Source organism: Curcuma longa, chromosome 1 (genome assembly GCF_044706935.1).
Source record: "Curcuma longa cultivar G26 ecotype Majalengka, Jawa Barat chromosome 1, ITB_CL_G26_1.1, whole genome shotgun sequence".
Classification (NCBI taxonomy): Eukaryota; Viridiplantae; Streptophyta; class Magnoliopsida; order Zingiberales; family Zingiberaceae; genus Curcuma; species Curcuma longa.
Genome location: NC_133861.1, coordinates 17597148 through 17619207, shown reverse-complemented (window position 1 = coordinate 17619207; position 22060 = coordinate 17597148). Strand labels below are relative to the sequence as shown.

General features: G+C 39.3%; 3 protein-coding genes and 2 pseudogenes across 4 annotated transcripts; 2 read left to right on the top strand and 3 right to left on the bottom strand.

The window, feature by feature from the left end:
- Positions 1-362: 362 nt before the first annotated feature.
- LOC141839986 (uncharacterized) lies at positions 363-1760 on the bottom strand. Of its 2 annotated transcripts, none has more exons than XM_074727859.1 (2): positions 852-1760; positions 363-673 (listed from the first exon to the last, which is right to left on the bottom strand). In XM_074727859.1, the coding sequence occupies exons 1-2, from the start codon at positions 1587-1589 to the stop codon at positions 611-613; spliced, it is 801 nt and encodes a 266-aa protein (XP_074583960.1). In that variant the 5' UTR covers positions 1590-1760; the 3' UTR covers positions 363-610. The 2 variants fall into 2 exon arrangements, with proteins under 2 accessions (XP_074583960.1, XP_074583967.1); XM_074727866.1 differs by having other exon boundaries at positions 867-1760.
- A 381-nt stretch (positions 1761-2141) lies between these two features.
- Positions 2142-3587, top strand: LOC141847402 (uncharacterized; annotated as a pseudogene).
- A 1853-nt stretch (positions 3588-5440) lies between these two features.
- LOC141828491 (mannose-6-phosphate isomerase 2-like) lies at positions 5441-10053 on the top strand. The gene is made up of 5 exons (XM_074715938.1): positions 5441-5743; positions 6295-6462; positions 6853-7079; positions 8712-8973; positions 9736-10053. The coding sequence occupies exons 1-5, from the start codon at positions 5441-5443 to the stop codon at positions 10051-10053; spliced, it is 1278 nt and encodes a 425-aa protein (XP_074572039.1).
- Positions 10054-12638: 2585 nt separating this feature from the next.
- Positions 12639-13846, bottom strand: LOC141828502 (transcription factor MYB2-like; annotated as a pseudogene).
- Positions 13847-15779: 1933 nt separating this feature from the next.
- LOC141812481 (transcription factor BEE 3-like) lies at positions 15780-18608 on the bottom strand. The gene is made up of 6 exons (XM_074700474.1): positions 18207-18608; positions 18007-18126; positions 17744-17809; positions 17598-17666; positions 17142-17219; positions 15780-16101 (listed from the first exon to the last, which is right to left on the bottom strand). The coding sequence occupies exons 1-6, from the start codon at positions 18594-18596 to the stop codon at positions 16003-16005; spliced, it is 822 nt and encodes a 273-aa protein (XP_074556575.1). The 5' UTR covers positions 18597-18608; the 3' UTR covers positions 15780-16002.
- Between the last annotated feature and the right edge of the window lie 3452 nt (positions 18609-22060).

Genomic DNA, 22060 nt, shown 5'->3' with positions numbered 1-22060 from the left:
ATAGGATTTATCTTTTCTTTACAAGCTAGAAAGTGCTCTTCGAAATATATTCTTAAAATGGATGGATGAATATATAGTACAAGAATATAGTTAAGTTTTGAAAATGAAATTTTTTGAAAGTTTAATAAGTTTTAAAAATTATTATAATGTTTCATTAAAATCTACTCTTTGTATTTTTATATTTCTGAACTATTACTAAATCACTTAGAAATAAAGATCATTTTGACATGAAATAAAAACTCCAGTGCCACTAATTAATCTCGTCGAGCTCCATCTATCTCAATCAACTCCTCTCAATTACGAACCGGTCGAACACCAGTTCATCTCATGGGAATGAATGGAAAGCATATGCATGCAAACAATTTTCAATGTTACAGCAGATCAGGTTCATTGGAGTCTACTAGAATACAAGCACGCATTATGAAAATCCAGAACTTTTTTTAATGGATGTTTACTTCAATTATAGCTACGAGGGAATTAACGACAAACTAAAGAACTATAAATCAACGGGAAGTTAAAGGGCAAAGGAAAGGAGCGAGTGTGAAAAAGCTCTTACTGAAGTGATGGGAGAAGCTGTATCAATGGCGATGGCAGATAAGAAGAGATGCTTCTAATCGGAGACCTTGTAAGAGTCGTAGGTGATCTCCGATAGCCATGAACCAGGGAACAGCAGCTGCACAATGCCAATTAGAAGGGAGAGTTGAAATCTTTTTTCGTCAAAAAAGGTTTTTCATTCTTCTAGAAAATTATTCTTCATTCAAAACGGAGGAAGGCGTTTGAAAAAGGTTGTTGTTGACCCAAAAATAAATAAATCGGAAAGCAGAGAAAAATATTGGAAATTGGATGCAAACCAGGTGAGGGCTCACATCGAGCTGCTTCTGGACGACACGGGGCCGCCTTCGAGGGCGGCGGCGTGCTCTGTGACCCGTTACCGCGTAGATGTCCTCGTCGATCTCCTCCCTCGTAAGGGTTATTGAGAAATCGGGCCGCTCGCTCGGCTGCGGGATGCTTGACCTCGGCCGCGCCGCTCTTTTCTCTCCCGTAATAGCTAGCGATCCGCTCGCCTGGTGCTCAAACATCGCCCGAACCCTAGCCCCCCTTCGCCTCGTCCGCAGCTTCCATGGCCACGTCGGGGGCGCGGATGACGACGGCTCCGTTTCGGCCTCCTCCGCCCGAACCGCTTCTGCCCTTGGCTCATCGCCTCTGGACGGAGGCGGTGGTAGCGCTGGCGTTTCATGAACTATCAGCTTGATCCGGTCCGCCGCTTCCCGGAGGTGAACCAACAGCTTCTCCCTCACCTCCTCGATCGCGCTACTGTCGCCACTGCCTCCCTCTGGATCACCGGATCCAATCCCCTCTGTCTCTGAGAATCGTTGTCCGCCAGCGCTGTCGCTACCGCCGCTGCCGTCTCCCTCGCCCTTACCGTTCACGCTCACGCAGCGTAGCACCCGCTGGTTTCCCCACGTCTTCATGATCGGAAGAGAGAGCCTTCCGAAGGTATTTACCTGCACGACCACTCCGCGCGGCTCCTTCGCCAGCGCCGTCGCTGTCTCTGGTGGCCTCCGTTTGTTGTCTGTCAAGAAAAACATGGATCGGCGGCCTTCTGACGGTGTTGATCGGATCCGGCTGTCGAGGTCCTGGAACTGACGAAGGGTGCAAAATCCTAGGCCACCTCCAGTCGGGAAACCCCTATTTGGAGAGAGAGAGAGAGAGAGGCGGCTAAGCCGCTAAGGCTTCCGCTCGCGTGGTGGTGAAGTGAAGGGCAGGCGCCGGGGGATTATAAATGGAATTAAAAAAACCACAATATTCGGATTTTAAAAAACTACATATTAGTTAATAAGGACCCACGTGAGCTTGCGTCATGGAGCTGGGTGCCAAGTGAGGTAGGGAACACGTGCGACGCACGCGCGAAGACCGTCGTCATTTTCTAGCCGCTGGGCTTTGATTTCGGGTGAATTGATGGTTAACGTTTATACGGATAGGGGCAAAAATCAATGCTTCTTCGATCTTTTCGAACATGCAACCTGATTCAGCTCAAATAACTCATCAGAAAGCAGCTCAAGCTGAATTAGAACAGTGATCGATCACGCAGATTAAGTGCGATCGATCACGATAACTTAAATTTACTGCACGATAGTTTCATGATTTTAATATGGTTTGGACTTGGCTCACGTCTCCGAATAACGATTATTTTTGGAGCCCATTATGGCCTACTCGTTTGTTTACCCGGATTATTCAAGCAGCGGAAGATGGATTTGTGGCTCGAAATGTGGTGGCCTGTTAGGTTCCTTGGCCGCCGCGGCATATCCAGCTTGTTTTAAACCCGCGAGAGCGAGAACCAAACCGAGAGCGCATCTGAACGTTCCTCGAGTTAATCTCATTGTTTTGATTTTCTTTCTCCTTCTCTCTTGCTCGCTCGATCGGAGAACGGAAGAAGCCCAGAGGATGGAGTCCGGCACGGAGAAGGAAAGAGCCGGCGGAACATCTGGAGGCCCGGTGGTGGAGAGCCTGCTTTCGTCGCCGCCGACGCTCACCCAATCGCGCCGCCTTCACAATTTCTCCTTCCCGACCCTCAGCTGGGGAGGCCAGCGTGTGCTCCGCTGTTCCAAACTCTCCGATGGCGTGGGATCGGCGGTAACTGTGCCAGATGATCAGAACGGGAGGAACACCCCAACAAAATTTCCCCCCGCCAAAGGGTCCCCGGGCGTGCTGGAGCGGAGGGAGGGGGAGGCGAGAGGAAGGGAATCGGAGAGAAATCATGCCACCGCCCCGATTTCCGAGGCTGAGAGACCCTGGAACTTGAGAACGAGAAGGGCGGCCTGTAATGCCCCAGTGGAGACTCGGAACGGGAACCATGGCTCGCCTTGTCTTGGGGCTGCGGCGATTGAGAAAGTCAATTTCTCCGTCAAGACGTTGAGGATGGGATCAAACGAGTTGGAGGAAGGAGAGATGATAAAGTTCTCTGTCTCTCTGTCTCGGAGGGAGATAGAGGAGGATTTTTTTGCCATCAGAGGGACGAAGCCCCCTCGACGACCAAAGAAGAGGGCTAAGATCATTCAGCGCGAACTTGATGTAAGTAATTATTTTTGGGCAATACATGAAGTTTGTGACGAAGCATTATCGGATTTGTGGATTGTTTTCTTCTTTTAAATTCGTACTTTATTCGTTTTATCCTGCATCAACATATTGTACCATGAAATTTTCTCTTATCCACCTGCAGGCACTATTTCCTGGTTTGTGGTTGTCGGAAATAACAGCTGACAGCTACAAAATTGATGAAAAGGTGATTTCCCCCACTTCTATGTTGCTGTAATTTTTTTTCGAAATTGATCAAATTGGAATGTCAATGTATTTTCTTTTCCTCCCCTTTTCTGTTTTGCAGAAATTGGATAATTTGGTGAACTAAAGTTCTCTTCTATGGAAAAGGTTGTTTCAGTTGCTGCGTGTCTCTGTTCATTTAGTCGCAGTCTACCTTGTTATGTAGACATTTTCTTATGCAGAATGCCTGTTAATCCATCAAGTATATGGTTAACTAAAATAAATGTGACATTTTGCTGCTTCTTTAAATGATGGCCGGTTTCATTTCTTTTTTGAGCTTCTTTAAATACATGAAAATAGTTTGTTCAAAGATGGTACAATGTGTGGAATGGTAATAAGTTTCATTTATTGTCATTTTGATAACATGCAGTGTGTTTTGTAAATAGCTTCTGAAACTTTCCATTGTTATGAAGCTTCTTATATGCAAGAGATTTTTTACATTAGGTCAGTTCATGTGCTGTCAACATTAGATAGTTTCAGGTTCTCTAGCATTGATGCTGCAGTTTTCTCTCATTTCGCATAACCAGTCTGCATCCGTTTCTTAATAAAAACTTGGGATCACTTGTGCAATTTCAAGATTCAAGTAAAAAATGAAATAGTTTCCAATATCATCTTCTTGTTGCCCATGGTCACATATGGTATGTAATATCAACACAAAGGTTGTCGACTATGGAAATTGCTTAATATAAATGCCACATTAATACTTCCATCTTCTGGTCAGAGTCCTGGGTTACATTTAATTGATAGTTCAGCACAACCTAATTTGCAACAAATAGATTCTCCATTATAGTTATGTCTAGCTTTCATATGGATACCTACAGTGGTTTGCTTAGAATATTGGAACAGGAACCACATACGTACTTCATAACCTTTTCCTGCACAGGCCTGAACATGTCATCAAATTTTTTGTTTGATTCATATGGTTAGAACATAGAAAAAGCTTAGTACGAGAATTTTGCTCTGATTTCTTTTTTCTCTGAGTAGCAAAACATATGAATGTCAAATTCTGTAGTGTTTTTCTTTGGGGAGAGATTTTACACATCTCCTCTGGCTGGTAGGAGACAAGGGTTGGGAGTCTATAATCTATTGCTTCATTGATCCTTTTTATGGCAGGTCAACTTTGCATGTCCAATCTCAGGCTAAATATGGAACTATCAATTATTAAATCTGGGTTTCTGTTCAGTGGCTACTGGGATTCTTTTTCTTTGTTTTTCCATACTTGGACATAGATCAGTGGCTGCTAGGACTGTGTTTATATAGATTCATCATTTTATCGTCATCATGGCCTGAATTATAAATGTTTCTGGAAAATCAAGATGTGTGACTGGACTCTTTATCAAATGTGTTATATATTAGCAAATAATGCCAATCTGTTTTGCAAGTTCAGATCAATATGATAAGGATCAGAGGCAAGTCTTGAAGGTGGTTAATTTGGTCAGGGATATTCAAATGTCAATTGGATGGTGTTATTGAAATTGGGTTTGCATGCATTTTTTTTTCATGTCCATAAGCCTTAAAGAAACGACGGGTCAATCTTGATAAGCAATCTGCTAGTACTTCTAGACTTGCTATGGATCCTGCAATGGAATAGCGGTTCAGGGGTTCTTCAAGGACGGTCTGAATTTAAGTGAAAAAAGCGAGACTTTTCTATAACATATTGAAAATTAATTTTTATAATTAATTAGGCATATGGATAATTATTTTATGAATGGGCTGTTGTAAATTAATATGGATGAATAGGATGTTAGATGCCCTTTTTGAATGTTTTTAAAATTTAAGTGTATGATACGGAATTTAGATAAGGACAATTTTGAGAAATCACAACATTTCTCTCTAAAATTAATCCCAGCTTTTATCGAATCAAAGTCCAGCCGTTAACGGTTCATTCGAATTTCCAATTACGCTGGGTCAACGGTTTAAGCCGCGTTGGCGGCTCGAGGTCAAAGGCTTCCGATATCCCACCCCACCGCTTCCCATTCCCATCCGCATCCCCCGCAGTCTCCGATTTATGTTTCCCTCTCGGCTTTAAAAACCCCGCCGCACGCCGACGCCCGCCTTCGTCGACGGAGTGCCCAACCCTTCCTCCTGCCTCCTCGTAGGGTTTACGTTCTCCCCGGAGGCAATGGAGGCGCCGCTGAGGTCGTTGCGACTTCGGTGCTCGGTCCAGAACTACGAATGGGGCCGACGCGGCGAGGAATCGACGGTGGCGCGTCTGTTCGAGCGGAACTCCGGCGCCCAGATCGATTTGGCTTGCCCTTACGCCGAGTTCTGGATGGGCACGCATGACTCGGGCCCGTCCTTCCTGATGCTTGCGGGCTCGGATTCAGGAGAAGTTGCACTTAAGAAGTGGATTCGGGAGAACCCTGGTGCTCTGGGAGATAAGGTCGTGGCGAAATGGGGAACGGGCCTGCCTTTCTTGTTCAAGGTTCTTCCTATCCGCCGATAATTGGCATTTCTGCATCTTTCTATTTGATTGGGTTTTACATAGTTCGTTCCCAGTTTATTTGTTTGTGCTTCTCCAAAGTACTGTGCTGTTGAAGACTTACAGTTGGTTTGGAGCCAATTCCTGTTGAAAAATTTCAATTCCTTGACAGAAAAGGAATCTTGAGAATACTAATTCTGACTTTGTGGGATGTTATGAATCGTAATCTCTCTTTTTTCTTATGCATGGTATCATAGATTGTGTTACAATTTAGTATTTGTGTAGTCCCAGGAATTCCTATGAATTTTGAAACCCAAATCCTCCAGTTTCTGATATCAAATTTTCAATGGCAGATAAAATTTTAATTCTCTTTTTTCAACTATGGCTAAAAATCTAGTATAATATTCGAAATAGAGTTCTGATTTCATGAAAATAGATGCTTCAAACAAGCAGTTAAAATTTGCGTTTTTTGCCTTGGCATTGAGATAAGTTTTTGGTAGTTGTAATACTATTGTGATGCTGAATATTGTGCTTGTTCTTGTATTTTATGGTAGATATTGTCGGTGGCTAAAGCATTGTCCATACAAACGCACCCAGATAAGGAGCTGGCGAGGATGCTTCATATGATGCGTCCAAGTGTCTATAAGGATCCTAACCATAAGCCAGAGATGGCAATTGCTCTGACAGAGTTCAAAGCGTTATGTGGTTTTGTCAGCATGGAGGTACATTCAAATATTCTTTCAGTTGTTAATCTCTAGATTGTCTTTTGTTTCTCATTCACATGTTCTCCATTTCACTTCCAATTTTACAAGGTTAGTTTTATCTGATTAAAAAAATCTTTATATTTTAAAATGTACTTGTCATCTATGCTATCTCACTGTCATTGCATATGATTCAGTTTTAAGAGAATGATGCAATAGATTGCTTTTGATTTTTGATTCCCTTGTAAAATGTAACAAAATTCTTTGTATTATTGTATGTATTGGTCATCTGTGCTATTTCACTTTTATATGTCATTCAGTTTTAAGATAATCATTCAATAGATTGATTTAGGTTCTTGATTGCTTTGTAAAAATGTAATAAAGTCACTTTGTTGTCTTGTCACTGTGTAGGAACTCAAGGATGTTCTTAGTGTACCTGAAATCACAGAACTGGTTGGTAATGATGAAGGAAGCAAAATTATCCAGACAAGAGAGCTAAATGGCTATATGAATGCAAAAGCTGTTATGCAATCTGCCTTCATTAAACTTATGTCATCAAATAGAGATGTAATCTCAACGCTGGTTTCTAAACTAAAAAATCGTTTATTCTCATATAAAAATTCTGAATTCAGAGGACAGTGAAATGTGTGCCATTTTGTTCTTTGGTCTAATAACTAAGGATGAAATTAGATATGGTTTGTCTTATCCTTTGACCAGTAACATAAAACTCTAATGTCATCTACTTAAAGTGATCTATGAAGTATTTCAGGCTAATGTCTAATTGTCTGATTAGAAACATTAGAGAATGAAATTGATTCTATTAGATTTGAGAATCAGAACTTGCCACATGGGTTCAACTTACCTGCCTATTAAATTTTGCTCTTATTTTTAGTTGTTTAAATACCTCACTCAGTAAATATTTGATCATGCAGTTATCCTCGTATGCCATTTGAACATCTGAGTGTTATTAGTTATTGCTGAGCATGTCTTCTTGCACTTTCAATAATTTTGATTTATCAGTTTGCTTAATACTATTTCTGTTAACAATGCAAATGTGTATTATTTTCTCCTACATTTTCTACAACCCTACTGAAATTTATTTCTCTTAATTTTTTTTAGGTATGACTAGATGTTTCTTGATTATCATCATTAATATTTGAAGCTTCCTTTTCTTGTGAATTGTCTTGTATATAGAAATACTTAACTAACACCTTTAAAGGAACATAATCCGAATTCAAATCTCAAACTTAAGCTCTCATATAAACAATAGTTAGAATGAGTGCAATACATGGAAAGGATGATCAAAAATGGCATTTGTTGCTTATATATCTCTCCCAAACTTGTATCTTCTATGTTTGTCAGTCACTATTTCCAACAAAAATTTATCTACCTTCGTTACTCCCCCCCCCCCCCCCCCCCCCCCCCCCGCCCCCCTTTTTTTTTTTATTGAAGATTCCTTGATATGCTCTGATGTAATTTATACAAGCTTTTGTTTATGTTTTTGTTTGGCATAGAGTTACTGGTTTTACCACATAAAAAATTCCGCACTGATTCATGTTGCTTGTCATTGAGTTATGTTGTAACTGACTCCTAGTCCAGTTGGTATTGATGTCGATTTCTGGGTCTTGTTGGTTTGCATTGTGATGGAATCTTCTGAGAATAGCTAAATACTAAAGGATGTTCATCAAGTGAGAGGCATTTTTTGAGGAGGTTTCTAGGTCTTGTTTATTAGCTGCTCTAGTGTTTTTCTTCTCATTTCTCACTAAGTAAATGCAAAGCCACTTGTTCTATCTGACTAAATCAAAATTAGGGGGTTCTGTGATCATGAAGTTATTCAATAATAATATTTGGGATTCGTCCTGTTGTGTGCAAAAGATTCAGTAATCTCATTGCTTATAGAGATTACTTCTTCTCTACAGTATGATATTGCTAGTAGTTGTTGATGCCTCAATGGGGGATGGACCAGGGCATGATCACAGAGTAGGACTAATTCCTAGTGCATACTCTAGTTTAATGTAGGCAACACAAACATATCTAAGAGTTATGGAAGACACCCTTCATCACATCTTATAACTAATTCCAAGGCTATGTCAAAACCTCATGAATGTCAGTCATAATTGTTTTAGTTGTGGAAAACATCCATGTACACAACCAACCCTAGTGCAATGGCCCATTTGTATTTCTGTGCTGGTTTAGCGTGCCATGCAAATATTCTATGCTTTTGTTATTGTTCATTTTTCTGATAGTTTATTTTACTGCATTTAGACCAGGAGGTTATCAGAGAAAGAACAACTGGCACTACTTCTGGAGAAGCAATATCAAGCTGATGTTGGTGTTCTGGCATCTTTTTTCTTCAATTACGTGAAGCTTAGCCCAGGTGAAGCACTGTATATTGGTCCAAATGAACCCCATGCCTATATATCTGGCGAATGCATTGAATGTATGGCTGCATCAGACAATGTTGTGCAAGCAGGACTGACACCTAAGTACGTAGATATACAAACACTTTGTTCAATGCTAACTTACAAACAGGTGTGTTGATTTCTAGTACATGACATCTAGTTATTGATTAATAAAATACTAGTAACATATAGATGTTTCCTTAGTGCTTCCTCTCAGAAAAATATGTTTCCACCAATGATTTTGGCAATGTATTATGGCTAACAATAATCTTTAAGCATTTCCTAGGAGAAGAATGGCCTTGTTTTTCCAATTATTTATTGTCGGTAACTATTGATAATGATTCAAGTAGTTTGCATTGATATTCTTAACCATTTTTAGAATAGCACAGGTGGATCTGTTTAAGTATGAGGCTAGACTTTCACAGTAAGTATGCTAAACGTTCCTTATGTAATGATGCATGGCGAACCCTTTTTGCAACCTGCTCTGTTTCTAGATACCAATTGGAAGAATAAACATAATAATAGATTTCTATCGAATACCATTATGTTATAATTTTGGAGTAAATTTGAGGAAACACGTGCATGTTGTTAGCTGTCTGAGCTGCTAATTTTGGTGGTGAGTGATGCTCATCTTCTCCAGTGTTTTTGGATGACCATACACTCCTAAACATCGGGTACTAGCATGGTCTCCAGTTCCTTGCTAATTCTAGTTTTGAAAACACTGGTTCTCATCGGTGGTGAATATAGCCAATCACCTTGGAATGTACTAGGGTTATTTTTTGACTAATCAATTTAGAACATCTCATGATTGAATAGCACTAAGGATGGGCAAGTTTCCTCTTCTCCCTAAATATTGTTTGAACTGTCATCTAACATGTGTCAACTTGTACAGGGTTTTCCTGAAATTCTTCGAGGGATTTCATTAAACCCGTATGTTACACGGTATGCACCACCTTTCGACGAGTTTGAAGTCGATCGTTGCATTCTTCCATCAAAAGAGTCCGTTCTTTTCTCTCCAGTACCAGGACCATCAATTTTTATCATCGTGGCTGGAGAAGGCCAACTGCAGATGGGTTCTGTAATTGAGGAACGAGTCGCGGAGGGAGATGCTTATTTTGTGCCTGCTCACAGTCAGATTAGTTTTAGTGCTTCCGATGACAAGCCTATTCATCTGTATCGTTCAGGAGTGAACAGCAGGATTTTTGGTTAGTGCATTCGTAATTCTTTTGCTGCAAGACTAAAAGTTATAAGATCCGTTTCTATTTCGGTAAATACATATATGTTCAAATTTGAATACAAGCAAACAAGGAAGAAGACAGGTAGCATGACCTGTAAGTGTCGATATAAGAAAGTTCGATATATTTGAATTAGAGACCGGTGCTATTTTCCTTTGATTACCAATTTAGAAGGTTGCAAAAAGTAAACCTTCGCAGCTCATCGTCTCCCTTACCGAGCTCAGTAGGCACTGACGAGGAGGAATTCTATTAGTGGAAGCAATTCTTACAGTTTGTGCTGATCTCAACTTTCTTTATGAAAGGTAATCATAAGTTTTGCATTTTTCAAGTGGAACTAACAAAAGCCTCTACTAGTATTTTGTTTTTTGTCCCCCAGCATAATGGCTAACATCTCCAGAAACAGTGCGACAGGTGTGCGAGTCTTATCACCAGGACTTTTGGAAGAACATCTTCAACATACAGACTGCCATTTTTCACTTGCTATCATCATGAAAAGAAAGCCTACGAGAGGCATGACTTTGAATCCTTTGTTCGTGTTAGATGTCTCGAATGAGATGTTTTGTCGTGTACCTTTAGTTAGTGGTCAATTTGATGACCCTGGAAAACATTTCAATCAGTTGCTTCCTAATCCTCAATATCTAAGTTGACTTGGTAAAAAGACCACCGAAAGAAATCAGATACAAACACGGGTCTGCTTATGCCTTTCTACTTGTTTATGTTCCAGTAGAAATCCATAGATTTCAACAATTTAGTTCTACCACATTCATGAATACGTACAACAATTAGAATACAGACGACGTAAAACAGACAGATATACTGAATCATGAAAAATTAGAAAAATAAAAATACTTTTTTAGCCAAACTTTACTTTTCCTCCCGAGCAATACTAAAATGTTTTCTCCAATGACTTCGAAAAAGACATCTCCTCGAAAGGATAAAACCTATCCTCCACCAATCAGTGGGACACGAAAGCCTACGAGATCTATAAATTCTAGACGAGCGATTCTCCCCCTTTGCCATTGTAGTCTTTAAAACGAGCCAATAGCTAAAATAAACAAAAAGAGATGGATTTGACAATAGATCCAAATTGAAGCCGAAAACCACCTCTCAGTTCTGCGTATCCTCCTGTCTCCTGATAAGGTTGCTGTGTTGTGTTGTGTTGTTTCAAACTCCAAATTATTTGTATGTAATGATGTAATATAATTCTCTAATAAATTGAGTTAAAATCACATCAGTAGTGGAGTGGAGTTGAGTGGAAGGAAGGGAACTCAGGTGGAGGTTGATTTAGTTCCCAATTGAGTGGCAGGGTAAAATTGTCCATTCGAAGCGAAAGTTGGGTGATTCCCAATAGTTACTAATTATAGATGTCTTGCATGAACAGCATTTGGAGATAGGTGGGAATCTCCCTAGTTGGCCTAGCTATACGGTACTAGTTGGCCTAGCTATACGGTACTGATTGAAGCTACGCGAAGGTGGCCTCTCTCAAGAGTTTAGTCTCTTCACGCGACTACTTGACACTGAATGCATGATTTGATGGAACAGTTAGTATTCTTTTTCTGCATTATATATATTTATATATTATTATTATCAGTACAATATTGTTTTGTTCATGCTATCTCCACTTCCTGTTTGATTTTTTTTATGAATAAATAATTCATGTGTCTAAATATGAAACCATTCTTATCTGCTTATGATCACCAATAGCATGTGTGGCATTCAACATAACCCATAGAAAAAGAAGTTAATTCTCGAGAAGTGAAGTTAGGAGACATTTAATAAACTTCACTTATTCAAAACTCAAGACAAAGTTAAATGTTTTCTAAATTCTAGCTCCAAACTTGACAAGACTTGAGCAAGTCTAGTTTTAAGAGTTAAATTTCACATTTCACATGGTTGGACCTAAAACTGAAATGGAACCTCAGAAGGTTATCTCAATAATAATAGAAAATGTTGATAAGATTTGTTTGCGAGTGCATATTGTGTCATTGTATTTGACATTGGTTTTGTCATCTGATTTTCATTGTCAAGATATTTACAATCGTCTTCTTCCACGTGCCTAATTAACATGATAACATATATATTCATAGTTAGCGTACGCTCGACTACACAAAGAAGCTTTAAAAATGAATTATCTATAGATGATAATGATGCACAACAACAACCAGATGCCAACCCTAATTTCACCTCAATCAATCAGAGATCTACCACGAGACAAATGCTCATAAAGTAGCTTGGAACTATTTTTTTTCCCTTTCATTATTGGTTTTTAATCCAATTAAAGGAATCGGTTTGCTTTTTGTTTGAACGTGCACTGTTGCATGATCAGCTGCTGGCACATCAAGCGTTGTTGGTTTGCATGCACTGGAGCATCAGAACAACCATCACACTCGGATTTGATGGTACCATCACAAAAATCCAGCATCGATCCAATTGCACCATCTCTTCCCACTCGATCAACCACTTTGCCCCACTTCCAAATTTCTTAATCAACCTCGAGCTATTTAGAAAATAATATATATATATATATATGAAGATGATGCACCATCAATCTCTCTCCCCCTATGAATATGTTCATGACAATTACAGACGATAATTCGCAAGTTGCACTAATTTTAACTATCAATCCAAGTTTTACTGATCGGGAATGGTCATCTACCTAGTATTTCATGTAGCCTCTCAGCATGCCATAGAGTTCATCCATACCCCATTCGCTTTGCTCACCGTTAGTCTCGCTAACAATATCGCTGCAATTACTGGAGTAATTGTTGAAGGCCGGATCAAAGCTAACATCGTCTGGCGTCGTTATGGCGGCGGCGGCGGCTTCCATTGGATAGCCATACGTATCGCTACTTTGAAATGGATCGAATCCTGCGAGCTTCTGATCATTCGAGGAGGATTGGGGCATGTGAGGGATGAAGACTTGGGAGTTGCAATTCTCGGTGGGTAATTGGGCAAATTCTTGATGATGTAAAAACTGAGGGTCAGGTGGGTGCTGAGAGAACTGCAGCAAGGGGGTGGAGGCGGCTGGCGGCGGCGGCAGCGATGGCAGTAGAAGCGGAGGCCTCATCGAGCAGCCGCGGCATCCAGTAGCAGCGGACGGCGTCGCGGAAGACGCTGCTGTTGGCATCGACCCGCAGCTGCCGCGCTTGCTTCTGCACCCGCGTCCGCCAGTAGTTCTTGATCTCGTTGTCGGTTCGCCCTGGTAAATACTGTGCGATCCGAGACCATCTGCACAACACATAAACGAGGGATTGAGATTTTGCTTTTCTTTTCCTTTTTGGCTCGTAATGGGGATCATATCTGGCTGCCTAACAGCTTAGGAATCGAGATTTTGAGAATTTATTAATTTGCATCTACCACCTGTTGCCCCACTTGGAGTGGAGTTCGAGGATCAAGAGCTGCTCCTCGGGGGTGAGATTGCCGCGCTTTATGTCCGGCTTCAGATAATTCAACCACCTGAGACGGCAGCTCTTGCCGGTTCTCTTCAACCCTGCACACACACACACACATCAAACGATTTACATCAGGAAAGCTATAATTAGACCGAAATAAGCAGGAGTTTTGATTAATTGAGAAGTAGACACATGTATGTGATAGGGAGGTTCCAGCGAGGAATTAACCTGAGGACCTAGCGAGGAGGTTCCAGCGACCTTCGCCGTGGCAGGCAATATAGTGGATGAGGAGAGTATCTTCCTCTAGAGTCCAGGGACCTCGCCTTAGCTCCATCTCCAGATATTTGATGGACGATGAACTACTTTTATCAGACATTGCTACCTGCTGCTGGTAGATATGAAGCGAAAAGGCTCTCTAACTCTATGTATCCGTAGCGAATGGGAGACAGAGTGATAGGGAGAAGACTAATTTTGCAAGTTATGGGAGAGGCAGAAAAGATGGCTACTCTGGTGCTCGCTCGTTCGTTTAATCATCTACTGGCCTGGCCTGGGGATCGATCGGCCTGAAAAGAGAGGCGTGCGCTACTGTTTGGCATGCAATTACGCAGGAATTTTTTGGAGTCTGCTTCAAATTTGGAGTTTGCAGAGCTGGGAAAAGATGTGAGAGGCAGCTGCAGGGTGAGGCCGGGTGTCGAGGGAGAATTGGGCCATGCTTCTTCTCCAGGGGAAGAAAACAAAAACAGTGGAATTAATGATGATGAGAAGAGGCTTTAGTTTTCTTTGGTTTTAATTTGTTTAATGGCACCTACAGAAACTCCATCGAAATTAAAGGAATTGGTTTCTCCGCGGGTGGTCGTCCTCTCGCATGCAGCCCTACCAATCGCTCTTGATTGTGCTTACCCCTGTAACTAACGACAAGCTTATGCTGCATATTAACTCATCATATTGCATTTAGCACTAATTATAATCTGATTTTTTTTCTTCTTTTTATAAATATATTTCTCATTTTGAACGTTGCACTTTCATAATTATTTTATTTGGTAGCTATAAATTCTTACAAAAAATATTTTTATGAATATTAATTTATATAGAAATGAGAAGCAAGAAATATTTTTTTTATTCAGTTTTATAATAGTTCTTCTATATCTGTTTCATTAGATATGCTTGGGCTCAGAAAAGGCAAATAGAATAATTGGATATATAGATCATGATGCAGTTTAGTTAGATGGACTTAACAAGTTGATTGAGTCAATTGTACTAGAAGTTGAGTGCAAGACAGTGAGCAAGAAGGGTTGCATGAATGGTCGAGTGAATTAATTAATCATGCTAGGATGAATGATCAGGTCAGATGAGTAAACGTAAGCGAATTGTTAAATTAAGCGAATCATATCTAACCAAGTTCATTATGCCAAATCAATTGGTTGGGTCTAATGGATTGAAAATTATTAAATCAAGTAAATTGAGCAAGTTAATATTAGTCAAACACTAGACACTGAGTCAAAAGCTAACTAAGCTGAGTAGACCAAATAAATTAAATATATTGACTAAGTCAAAAGTATTTATTAGGCTAAATGAGAAAATCATATCTAGGGATTGAAAAAGAAAGGTTCACTTCATCTTAGATGAATATAAAAAATATGATTGTTAAATAAATATCATTCAAAAATAATAAAAAGTATAATCAATTAACCAATGGTCCGATCGATGGGCTTTACATAATGATTAAAAGTTGGAAAAAAAATTGTTAATTAATTAATTAATTCTCCATGGCACATGCAAATATTCTAGATGTTATAAATTAAAGTTCGAGGGAAACGTATGGATTTGTATTGGCCCAGCAAGAGGTCTTGGCCCAATATGAAAACAGTGAGGCAAGTGGCTCATGGCGGTAGCGCAAGCTCAGGGGAAAGAATCGAAGGTGACGGACGGCGAATGAGGCGGCGGATTGCCAAGTGAAGAGATGGCTACTTCCGGCCGTGGCGGCGGCTGCTTCCGGTTATTTACGCGGTGCCCGTTTCCGGCAGACGGAAGGTTAATGCCTTCATCTCTATCTCCTGCTGAAATTATTACACGAGGTAAATCTTTTTTTATCTGGTAAATTATTTCTGTCCAATCAGCCAACGAGCGATTCTTGTATGATTCCTTGAATTATTGCATATTATCCTATGTCGGCCATCAAATCCTTAGGATAAGTGTGCTTTAGGGTTTAAATAATTAACACTTGTTGATCATCGACTGTGCTTCAGGGTTTAAATAGTCGAAATTATTATTAGGGTAATTGTGATGAGAGATAATGAATACATGACCTGGTGAAAGGATAATTGAATGAGACACAAAACAAAGTGATAAGAACAGATCGATCGGTTTATGTTGTCTTTGTTTAAGGACCACATTTGTGTGCAGAAAAGTATGTAGCTCTTACGTGCTCCTTCTGTGACATGCATGGGTTGTGGGGAACAGACATCTCTTGGGCTGGATTTGGGGCAATGTATGTGGTCATAGACATGGTAAAGCCAAGAGACGAAAGACGAGTCAAAAGGGCACTGATGAGTGGAAGCTAGTGCAGTCTCCATGCCCCTCCATCATCCCCTTCAGTGTCTCTGGCTCTCGTGCCCCATCTGCTTTTTCTACCTGCAAAGGTGACAACAAGTTAACATGATGGCTTTAATTATTGACCCCTGTCATTTTCTAGAAAGCGTAGATAGGCGAGTCACTGCAAAATATACATGTTCACAAAGATAAGATTCATGTTTTCATAACAAAGATGGGGTGCTTTTCTTTGGGACTGTATTTGGCTTTATGGTTTGTTGTATATATCCTACTTTGACCTTTCTGTAATTATTGGTCCCTCTTGATTGGAACTGGCGCAAATAATTCTTTGCGCTCATGTCTCATAACTTTCATCCTAGCTTTACATTATCTGCCTATTATTAAGTGATAATTCTCTCTCTTCTTTTTTTATTTACGTTGATATTTAAGCATTCTTAGCAGTATTTCAATATTAAAATAATGTGGAATATGATTATTTAAATATCAAAATAATCTTCTACATTTTCCACTGAAACTGGGGCTAAACTAGTCCTAATTAGGATTTGGGATAAGCTTTCTGGTATTAAGTGGGATAATTGTTCAAACTTTCCTAATTCATCTATCTCTTTTAATAATGTCTATTGAATCTGGATTATATCCGTTTCATGTTAAGAATTTTTGTGTGTTGCAGAAAATCCATAAAGTTCTATTTAGAACTACATTGGTCTTCTTATCTCTTACACAGCTTTTGTGGGGCCATGAAGGAATCTACATCAGGTGTCCGATAGTTAGAAATACAACATGACGAATAATCTAATCACAAATTTTAAGATTCACTTCATTGTTCAGTCCATTTCTAAGAATATAAATAAAGTTGATCACTTTAATTTATGAGGTCGTTAAAGTCCAACATAGGATTCTGTATCAGGTTGAAAACTGACGATAACTCATAGTCCTGTACAACCTACTGGACTTAATAGATTTTTTTTTTCAATCGTCTTAAATGAACAATCTTTTTGCTGCTCGTTTGGTTTGGGAAGCACAAGTACAAGTTATGGGCCATTTTCCTCTGCCTCACATATCCAATTTTCACATTAAGATGTTGTTGTAAACATTTAGTTCTGATTATGAGGATGTTTCACCTGTACTGTCGAAAGAGATCCAGCGGCTATGCTGTAGTCTTGAAAATTGCTAGCGGCCGAGAGTTCCATTGAGAGAAACTGCATCAAGTACCACAATTAATCATGGAGATTGTGAATTTTTAAACCATACTATATAAGTCGCCCCTGCTACTTTGACTTATTCATCACATGGATGGTGTCTATGCATGTGCCATAAATTGAACTCGACATTGTTCCCCTGTTAGTCTTTTTCTGTTATATGTCTTTGTTTCCCTTGGGACAATTTGCGCAAAGCTCATGAGTTAATTGGGTTCCCATGCATTTGGTTCATGTTCATGGATAGTCTGAATGACCTAGCGGGCTTTAAAGCATAAGGCTATTCTTAACAGTTTAAGTTTTATATAGAAATGATCACCTGTTCATCCTATCAGTTATTTTGAAAAAAAATAATATTTGTTTGAACAAGTGAAGTTATACCTCAACTTGGTGTTGCAGCGATTGCACATAACTGATTATCTCATCCAGCATCCTTGTCATACCCATTGTCTGCAATGGCTTAGAAGTCAAACTAAAGGAAACTTTTTAACTGTACCATTGGTTTAAAGATTACTTTGATCTATTACCTTGTTACATCCTGGAACATGATCTTGTAAGCGCTTCATTCTTTCATTTATCTTCTTTCTTCTCTCCTGAAACAGTGCGTGCTTATTAGAATTGAAATATTACATGTTAACGAAGTGGTTATTTCTATTTTTATATATATATATATATATTTTTATAATTTTCTATATATATATATATATATATATATATATTCAAGTACTACAATCCTACCACATAAGCTATCAAGGGACTGAATTTTAGTGCATGCAAACTACTTTCCTACCCTCTCAGCTAGGCTATGGCTGTCAGTGGCTTGGCCTCTTCTTGCCCTCACATGAACCACCTCTTTTTGTTTGTTCTTTTCGTTTGAATGTCTTTTGTGTCTCTTCCCACTCCCTGAGCCCTGAAGATGAAAGAGAAATTGGTAAGTAATTAAAAAACACCTTCAGAAGCTAAGTTTGAATTATAACCTATTGCACATACATTCTTCTTTGCCTTAATTTCAGCCAATCCAGCTTCTGAGAAAAGCTCTGAACCAAGCTCAGAATTGGTATCTGGTGCCACCATTGGCTTCCTTTTCCTGTCTTCATGGATATGTTCTCCAATTGAGCCTAGGACAGGCTGCTGCTTTAAAATGGGCTTTTGACATTCAACAGGTGGCAAGAAGCTCTCGGAGTTATCAATAACTGGCACTGCAAACTCCTGATGAGGCAAGTAATAATTATTGGAGTAATCCATCAACCCTATGCACTGATTCTGCATTACAGAACCAGTGAACTCTGTAAGTCGGCTCATCAGCTCAAAATTTTGTTCCCATTCCATGAAAGGAAAGGAATGCCTAAGGTAGTCGAATTCCTGAAGAAACTCTCCCATGGATGTGGAACAGAGAAGCAATGGAGTTGGAGGAGAAGCTGGTGGCCCTTTAAAGGTCTCTCACCTTGGCTTTAGGCGGATACGTGGCACATCTAGTTCGGTGGCTCATGTTTAGGTGGGTCATTCTTGCAGAGTATTTCCACAAATGATAATATTTTAATGGTGAAATTTAAATAGTTACAGGAAATAATTGCTTGTATTCCATAATGGATAGTTGAGGTAGACAATTTATTGTGCAATTCATGTCAGAGAATGTGTTACTTGATGTGGAGCAATCCATTGTGAATTTTACAACTCCAATAATCATGATATTTTATTTGGGTGGAGTCACAGCAGCACTTCCTTTTTGAGTATATGACTAGTTGAGTTTTAATATGTAATGATGTAACATTGTAACTGTATTATTTTCAGGTTATTATTATGATTTTCATTAATCTTGGTACACTTTATTATGTCCAACAGAACATAAAAATGTTTTATTCTGATGCATCTTGCTGCGTTTGGTTGGAGTAGAACTTTTGAACCAGTTCATCCTTATGTTCCTCTATTATATGGTTGTGGTCCTGCACCTACACTCTTCTATCATTGGCCGTGATCATTTTCTTTGAGCCCTTGCTATTATATGTTGTAAATGGTGATAGCTGCGCTAAGCTCGTTGTCAGGCAAATCTGCTAAAGTCAAGGAATGAATATCAAGTATATTGGCAGATTCATTCACATAGGCAAATATATACGTGACTAGGGGTTTGTTAGAAGCTTAGCAATTTTTTAGTTTTTTTTTTCATACTACCGAACTAATCTTACTGAGTATTAAACACTGTACTTGGCATGCATTGTAATCTGAAACAAGGTGTGCGTTGGTTATGTACCCCACGAAGGGTTGTCTTTCCTTGCACGTGCTGACTAGTCAAGATTTTTATTAGTACAAGAGATCTTATGCCTATATCTGAGCTACCTGACCATGGTCACATGGATCAAAATGATTGCTGCTCTAAGAATCCAAAAGGCCCTTCTAACTTACAAATCTACCCCCAAAGATTTTTTTTTTGTAATTTAAGTATTCAATTATTATGATTTACTTAATATTGAAAATGATCTATTAGATCCTATAGAAATTTTTCATGATGATCATCAAAGTAGGGATAAAGATTCGAGTTATAGTCCACCATTGCGGCCGAATAGAGGTAGCACTCCACCAGTCGTCGGACGCCGTGTTAGTCAACGTAGCAGTAGCTTAAACAAAAAAGCTTGCCTTTATGGACATCCCGAATGACAGGAGGAATAATTGGCTGAAAGCAATTCATTCCCTTTAGACGACTCCCATTAAAGGTTCCAGATTGGTATGTGACTGAAGTTTAGGAGGAGTGTCCTTGATTAGCAACTGCACATGGACACTGAATTGTTCCGTTCTGTTTGAATAGGACATGGCCATTGGTTCGAATGGGTCGCGGCTCTAATATGAGATTTCTAAATAGTTTTTAAATGAAAATTATGTGGCTGAGCAAAATAAGGGCCATGTTTCTTTCTTTTGCTTAAAATGTTTTGTCCTCAATACCTACAAAGATTTTGGATCGTAATTAAGTTGGCAAAGGCCTGGACCATTCTTCTGCTCCTATTCCTGTAGGTGGTTGCTGTCGTGGGTTCTTGCAGGTTTATGCTTTTCTCACAGCGAAAGGATCGAGCTTATCTTAATTGGCAGATGACATGTTTTTAGTGGCGGAGAGAATTATGGTTTATCATGTACATTTACTTGGTCCGTCACAAGTTTTATGGATATATTACATTGACTGCATTTTACTCGAGTTTTTTCTTCGCTGAAATGCCAAAAACTGGTGTCCTTATCGCAGCTTACAGGTCGCATCATCCAGCAAGAGGACCAACGTCTGTGAGGACGACTTCAACAAATACGTGAATGCCATATGTTGAAGTCATGGGCAGATCTAGCGAGAGAATCTTGGTTTGGTTAATGGACATGATCATTTCAGCATAGGAACTGGAGGTCTTGGCGATGGACCAAATACGCTGCACGATGGAGGTCAGTGTTGAGAATAGGATAGGACGAACCCAGTGGGGCCCCTCAGGCAGAAACGAGTTTAAAGATTGGTGGGGGAAGCCTCACAAACATGCAGTGCACAGTCATGAATTGACATGCGGTCAGCAATTCCCCTCTTTCGATCTTGCTAGCCCTGTTGAAGGCGTCGTGCATGGACCAGGGAAGGGATGGGCAGCCGAGGTCTGGATAGGACACGTGGATCGAGGTGACTGGGAGTGAGTGGGATTTCATTTGGGGCTTTAGTGGAAATGTGGGCTTCTTTCTTTCATGGCTGATGCGAGGCCGAAACAGGTAAACGGGTCGGGCATGCAGTGCTAATGGGCTCCGAGATGGTACGGAATCATGGAACATATCAGATTTCAGATGGCAGATTTCAGATAAGTCGTTTTTGGAAGGGAAGGGAAATGAAATAGGAAAGAAAGCATACGAAATCGAAAAGAGATCGCTAACAAGGAAATAATTATGTTGATAGAAATATATAAAATTATTTAGAATGTTATGCATATTTACATTATAATAAATAATCACGTGTATAAAATTTTTATACGTGATTATTTCTTTAATAAAAAGTTCATTTAAAATTTTTATTGGCTATGTTATATATAGAAAATAAATTTAGAATCTCTGCTGATATTTTACTTTTATAAAATAAGAAATATCAAAAAAAAAATTGAGACTTTATTTTTATGATATCCTTTTTTTATAAACTTAGATCATAATTTTCTTATTAATTTAAAACCAAATTCAAGGAATATTTCTCGGTGAATCAAACCAGCCAAATAAGTTATTTTTTATTCAACCGTTGCTATAGAGGTAATTGGGGAAAATATATTTAGAATGGCTTTTTTTAAACAATCAGAATAGGATGCCCTTTGATAATTTAAAAAATCAGCTAGCTACGACTTTTTTTTTTTTATCAATTTTTACATCATACTCACAAAGTAATTTGAATTAAATTAATATACAACTCCAGTTAAAAATTAATTAAAATTTTAGATTTATTTTGGTTTTGTTCGATTTCAACAAAATTTATATTCAAATTTTATTTTCTTAAAGCTTTATTTTTAAAATAAGTTTTATTTAACAAATTTAAATTTATTGTCACCTTGGATGATGTCTTGCTTTGGTGGTTTGTGCTTGTCAATGTGCTGATTAGCACAGCTATCTAGAGGCTGCGCTCTGGGACATTTATAGGGTATAGCCAGAGTGTTTATGACCATTGTTTAGAGTTGTTGCTGAAGACTCCAGTCGGATACATTCTTCAGCCACAAACAATTGCTTCTCTGTTGGCAATTATAGTAGGAATGGTTCCTGTGTTTCAAGATTTTGATTTTGGGTATGATGCACCACGTTCTTTTCTTACTGACAGTTTGGACATCTTAACTGGTGCTGTGGTTCCCTCTGTAATGTTA

Excerpts from the sequence above, each read along its gene's own strand:
- LOC141839986 (XM_074727859.1), bottom strand. The coding sequence starts at position 1,589 with ATGTTTTTCTTGACAGACAACAAACGGAGGCCACCAGAGACAGCGACG. Across the intron at positions 674-851 it reads TCGATGTGAGCCCTCACCTG|CTGCTGTTCCCTGGTTCATG; the intron begins GTTTGCATCCAA and ends GGCATTGTGCAG.
- LOC141828491 (XM_074715938.1), top strand. The coding sequence starts at position 5,441 with ATGGAGGCGCCGCTGAGGTCGTTGCGACTTCGGTGCTCGGTCCAGAAC. Across the intron at positions 5,744-6,294 it reads GCCTGCCTTTCTTGTTCAAG|ATATTGTCGGTGGCTAAAGC; the intron begins GTTCTTCCTATC and ends ATTTTATGGTAG. Across the intron at positions 6,463-6,852 it reads GTGGTTTTGTCAGCATGGAG|GAACTCAAGGATGTTCTTAG; the intron begins GTACATTCAAAT and ends GTCACTGTGTAG.
- LOC141812481 (XM_074700474.1), bottom strand. The coding sequence starts at position 18,596 with ATGGGAGAGTTTCTTCAGGAATTCGACTACCTTAGGCATTCCTTTCCT. Across the intron at positions 17,810-18,006 it reads GCCATAGCCTAGCTGAGAGG|GAGAGAAGAAAGAAGATAAA; the intron begins GTAGGAAAGTAG and ends GCACTGTTTCAG. Across the intron at positions 17,220-17,597 it reads CGCTGCAACACCAAGTTGAG|TTTCTCTCAATGGAACTCTC; the intron begins GTATAACTTCAC and ends TACTTGATGCAG.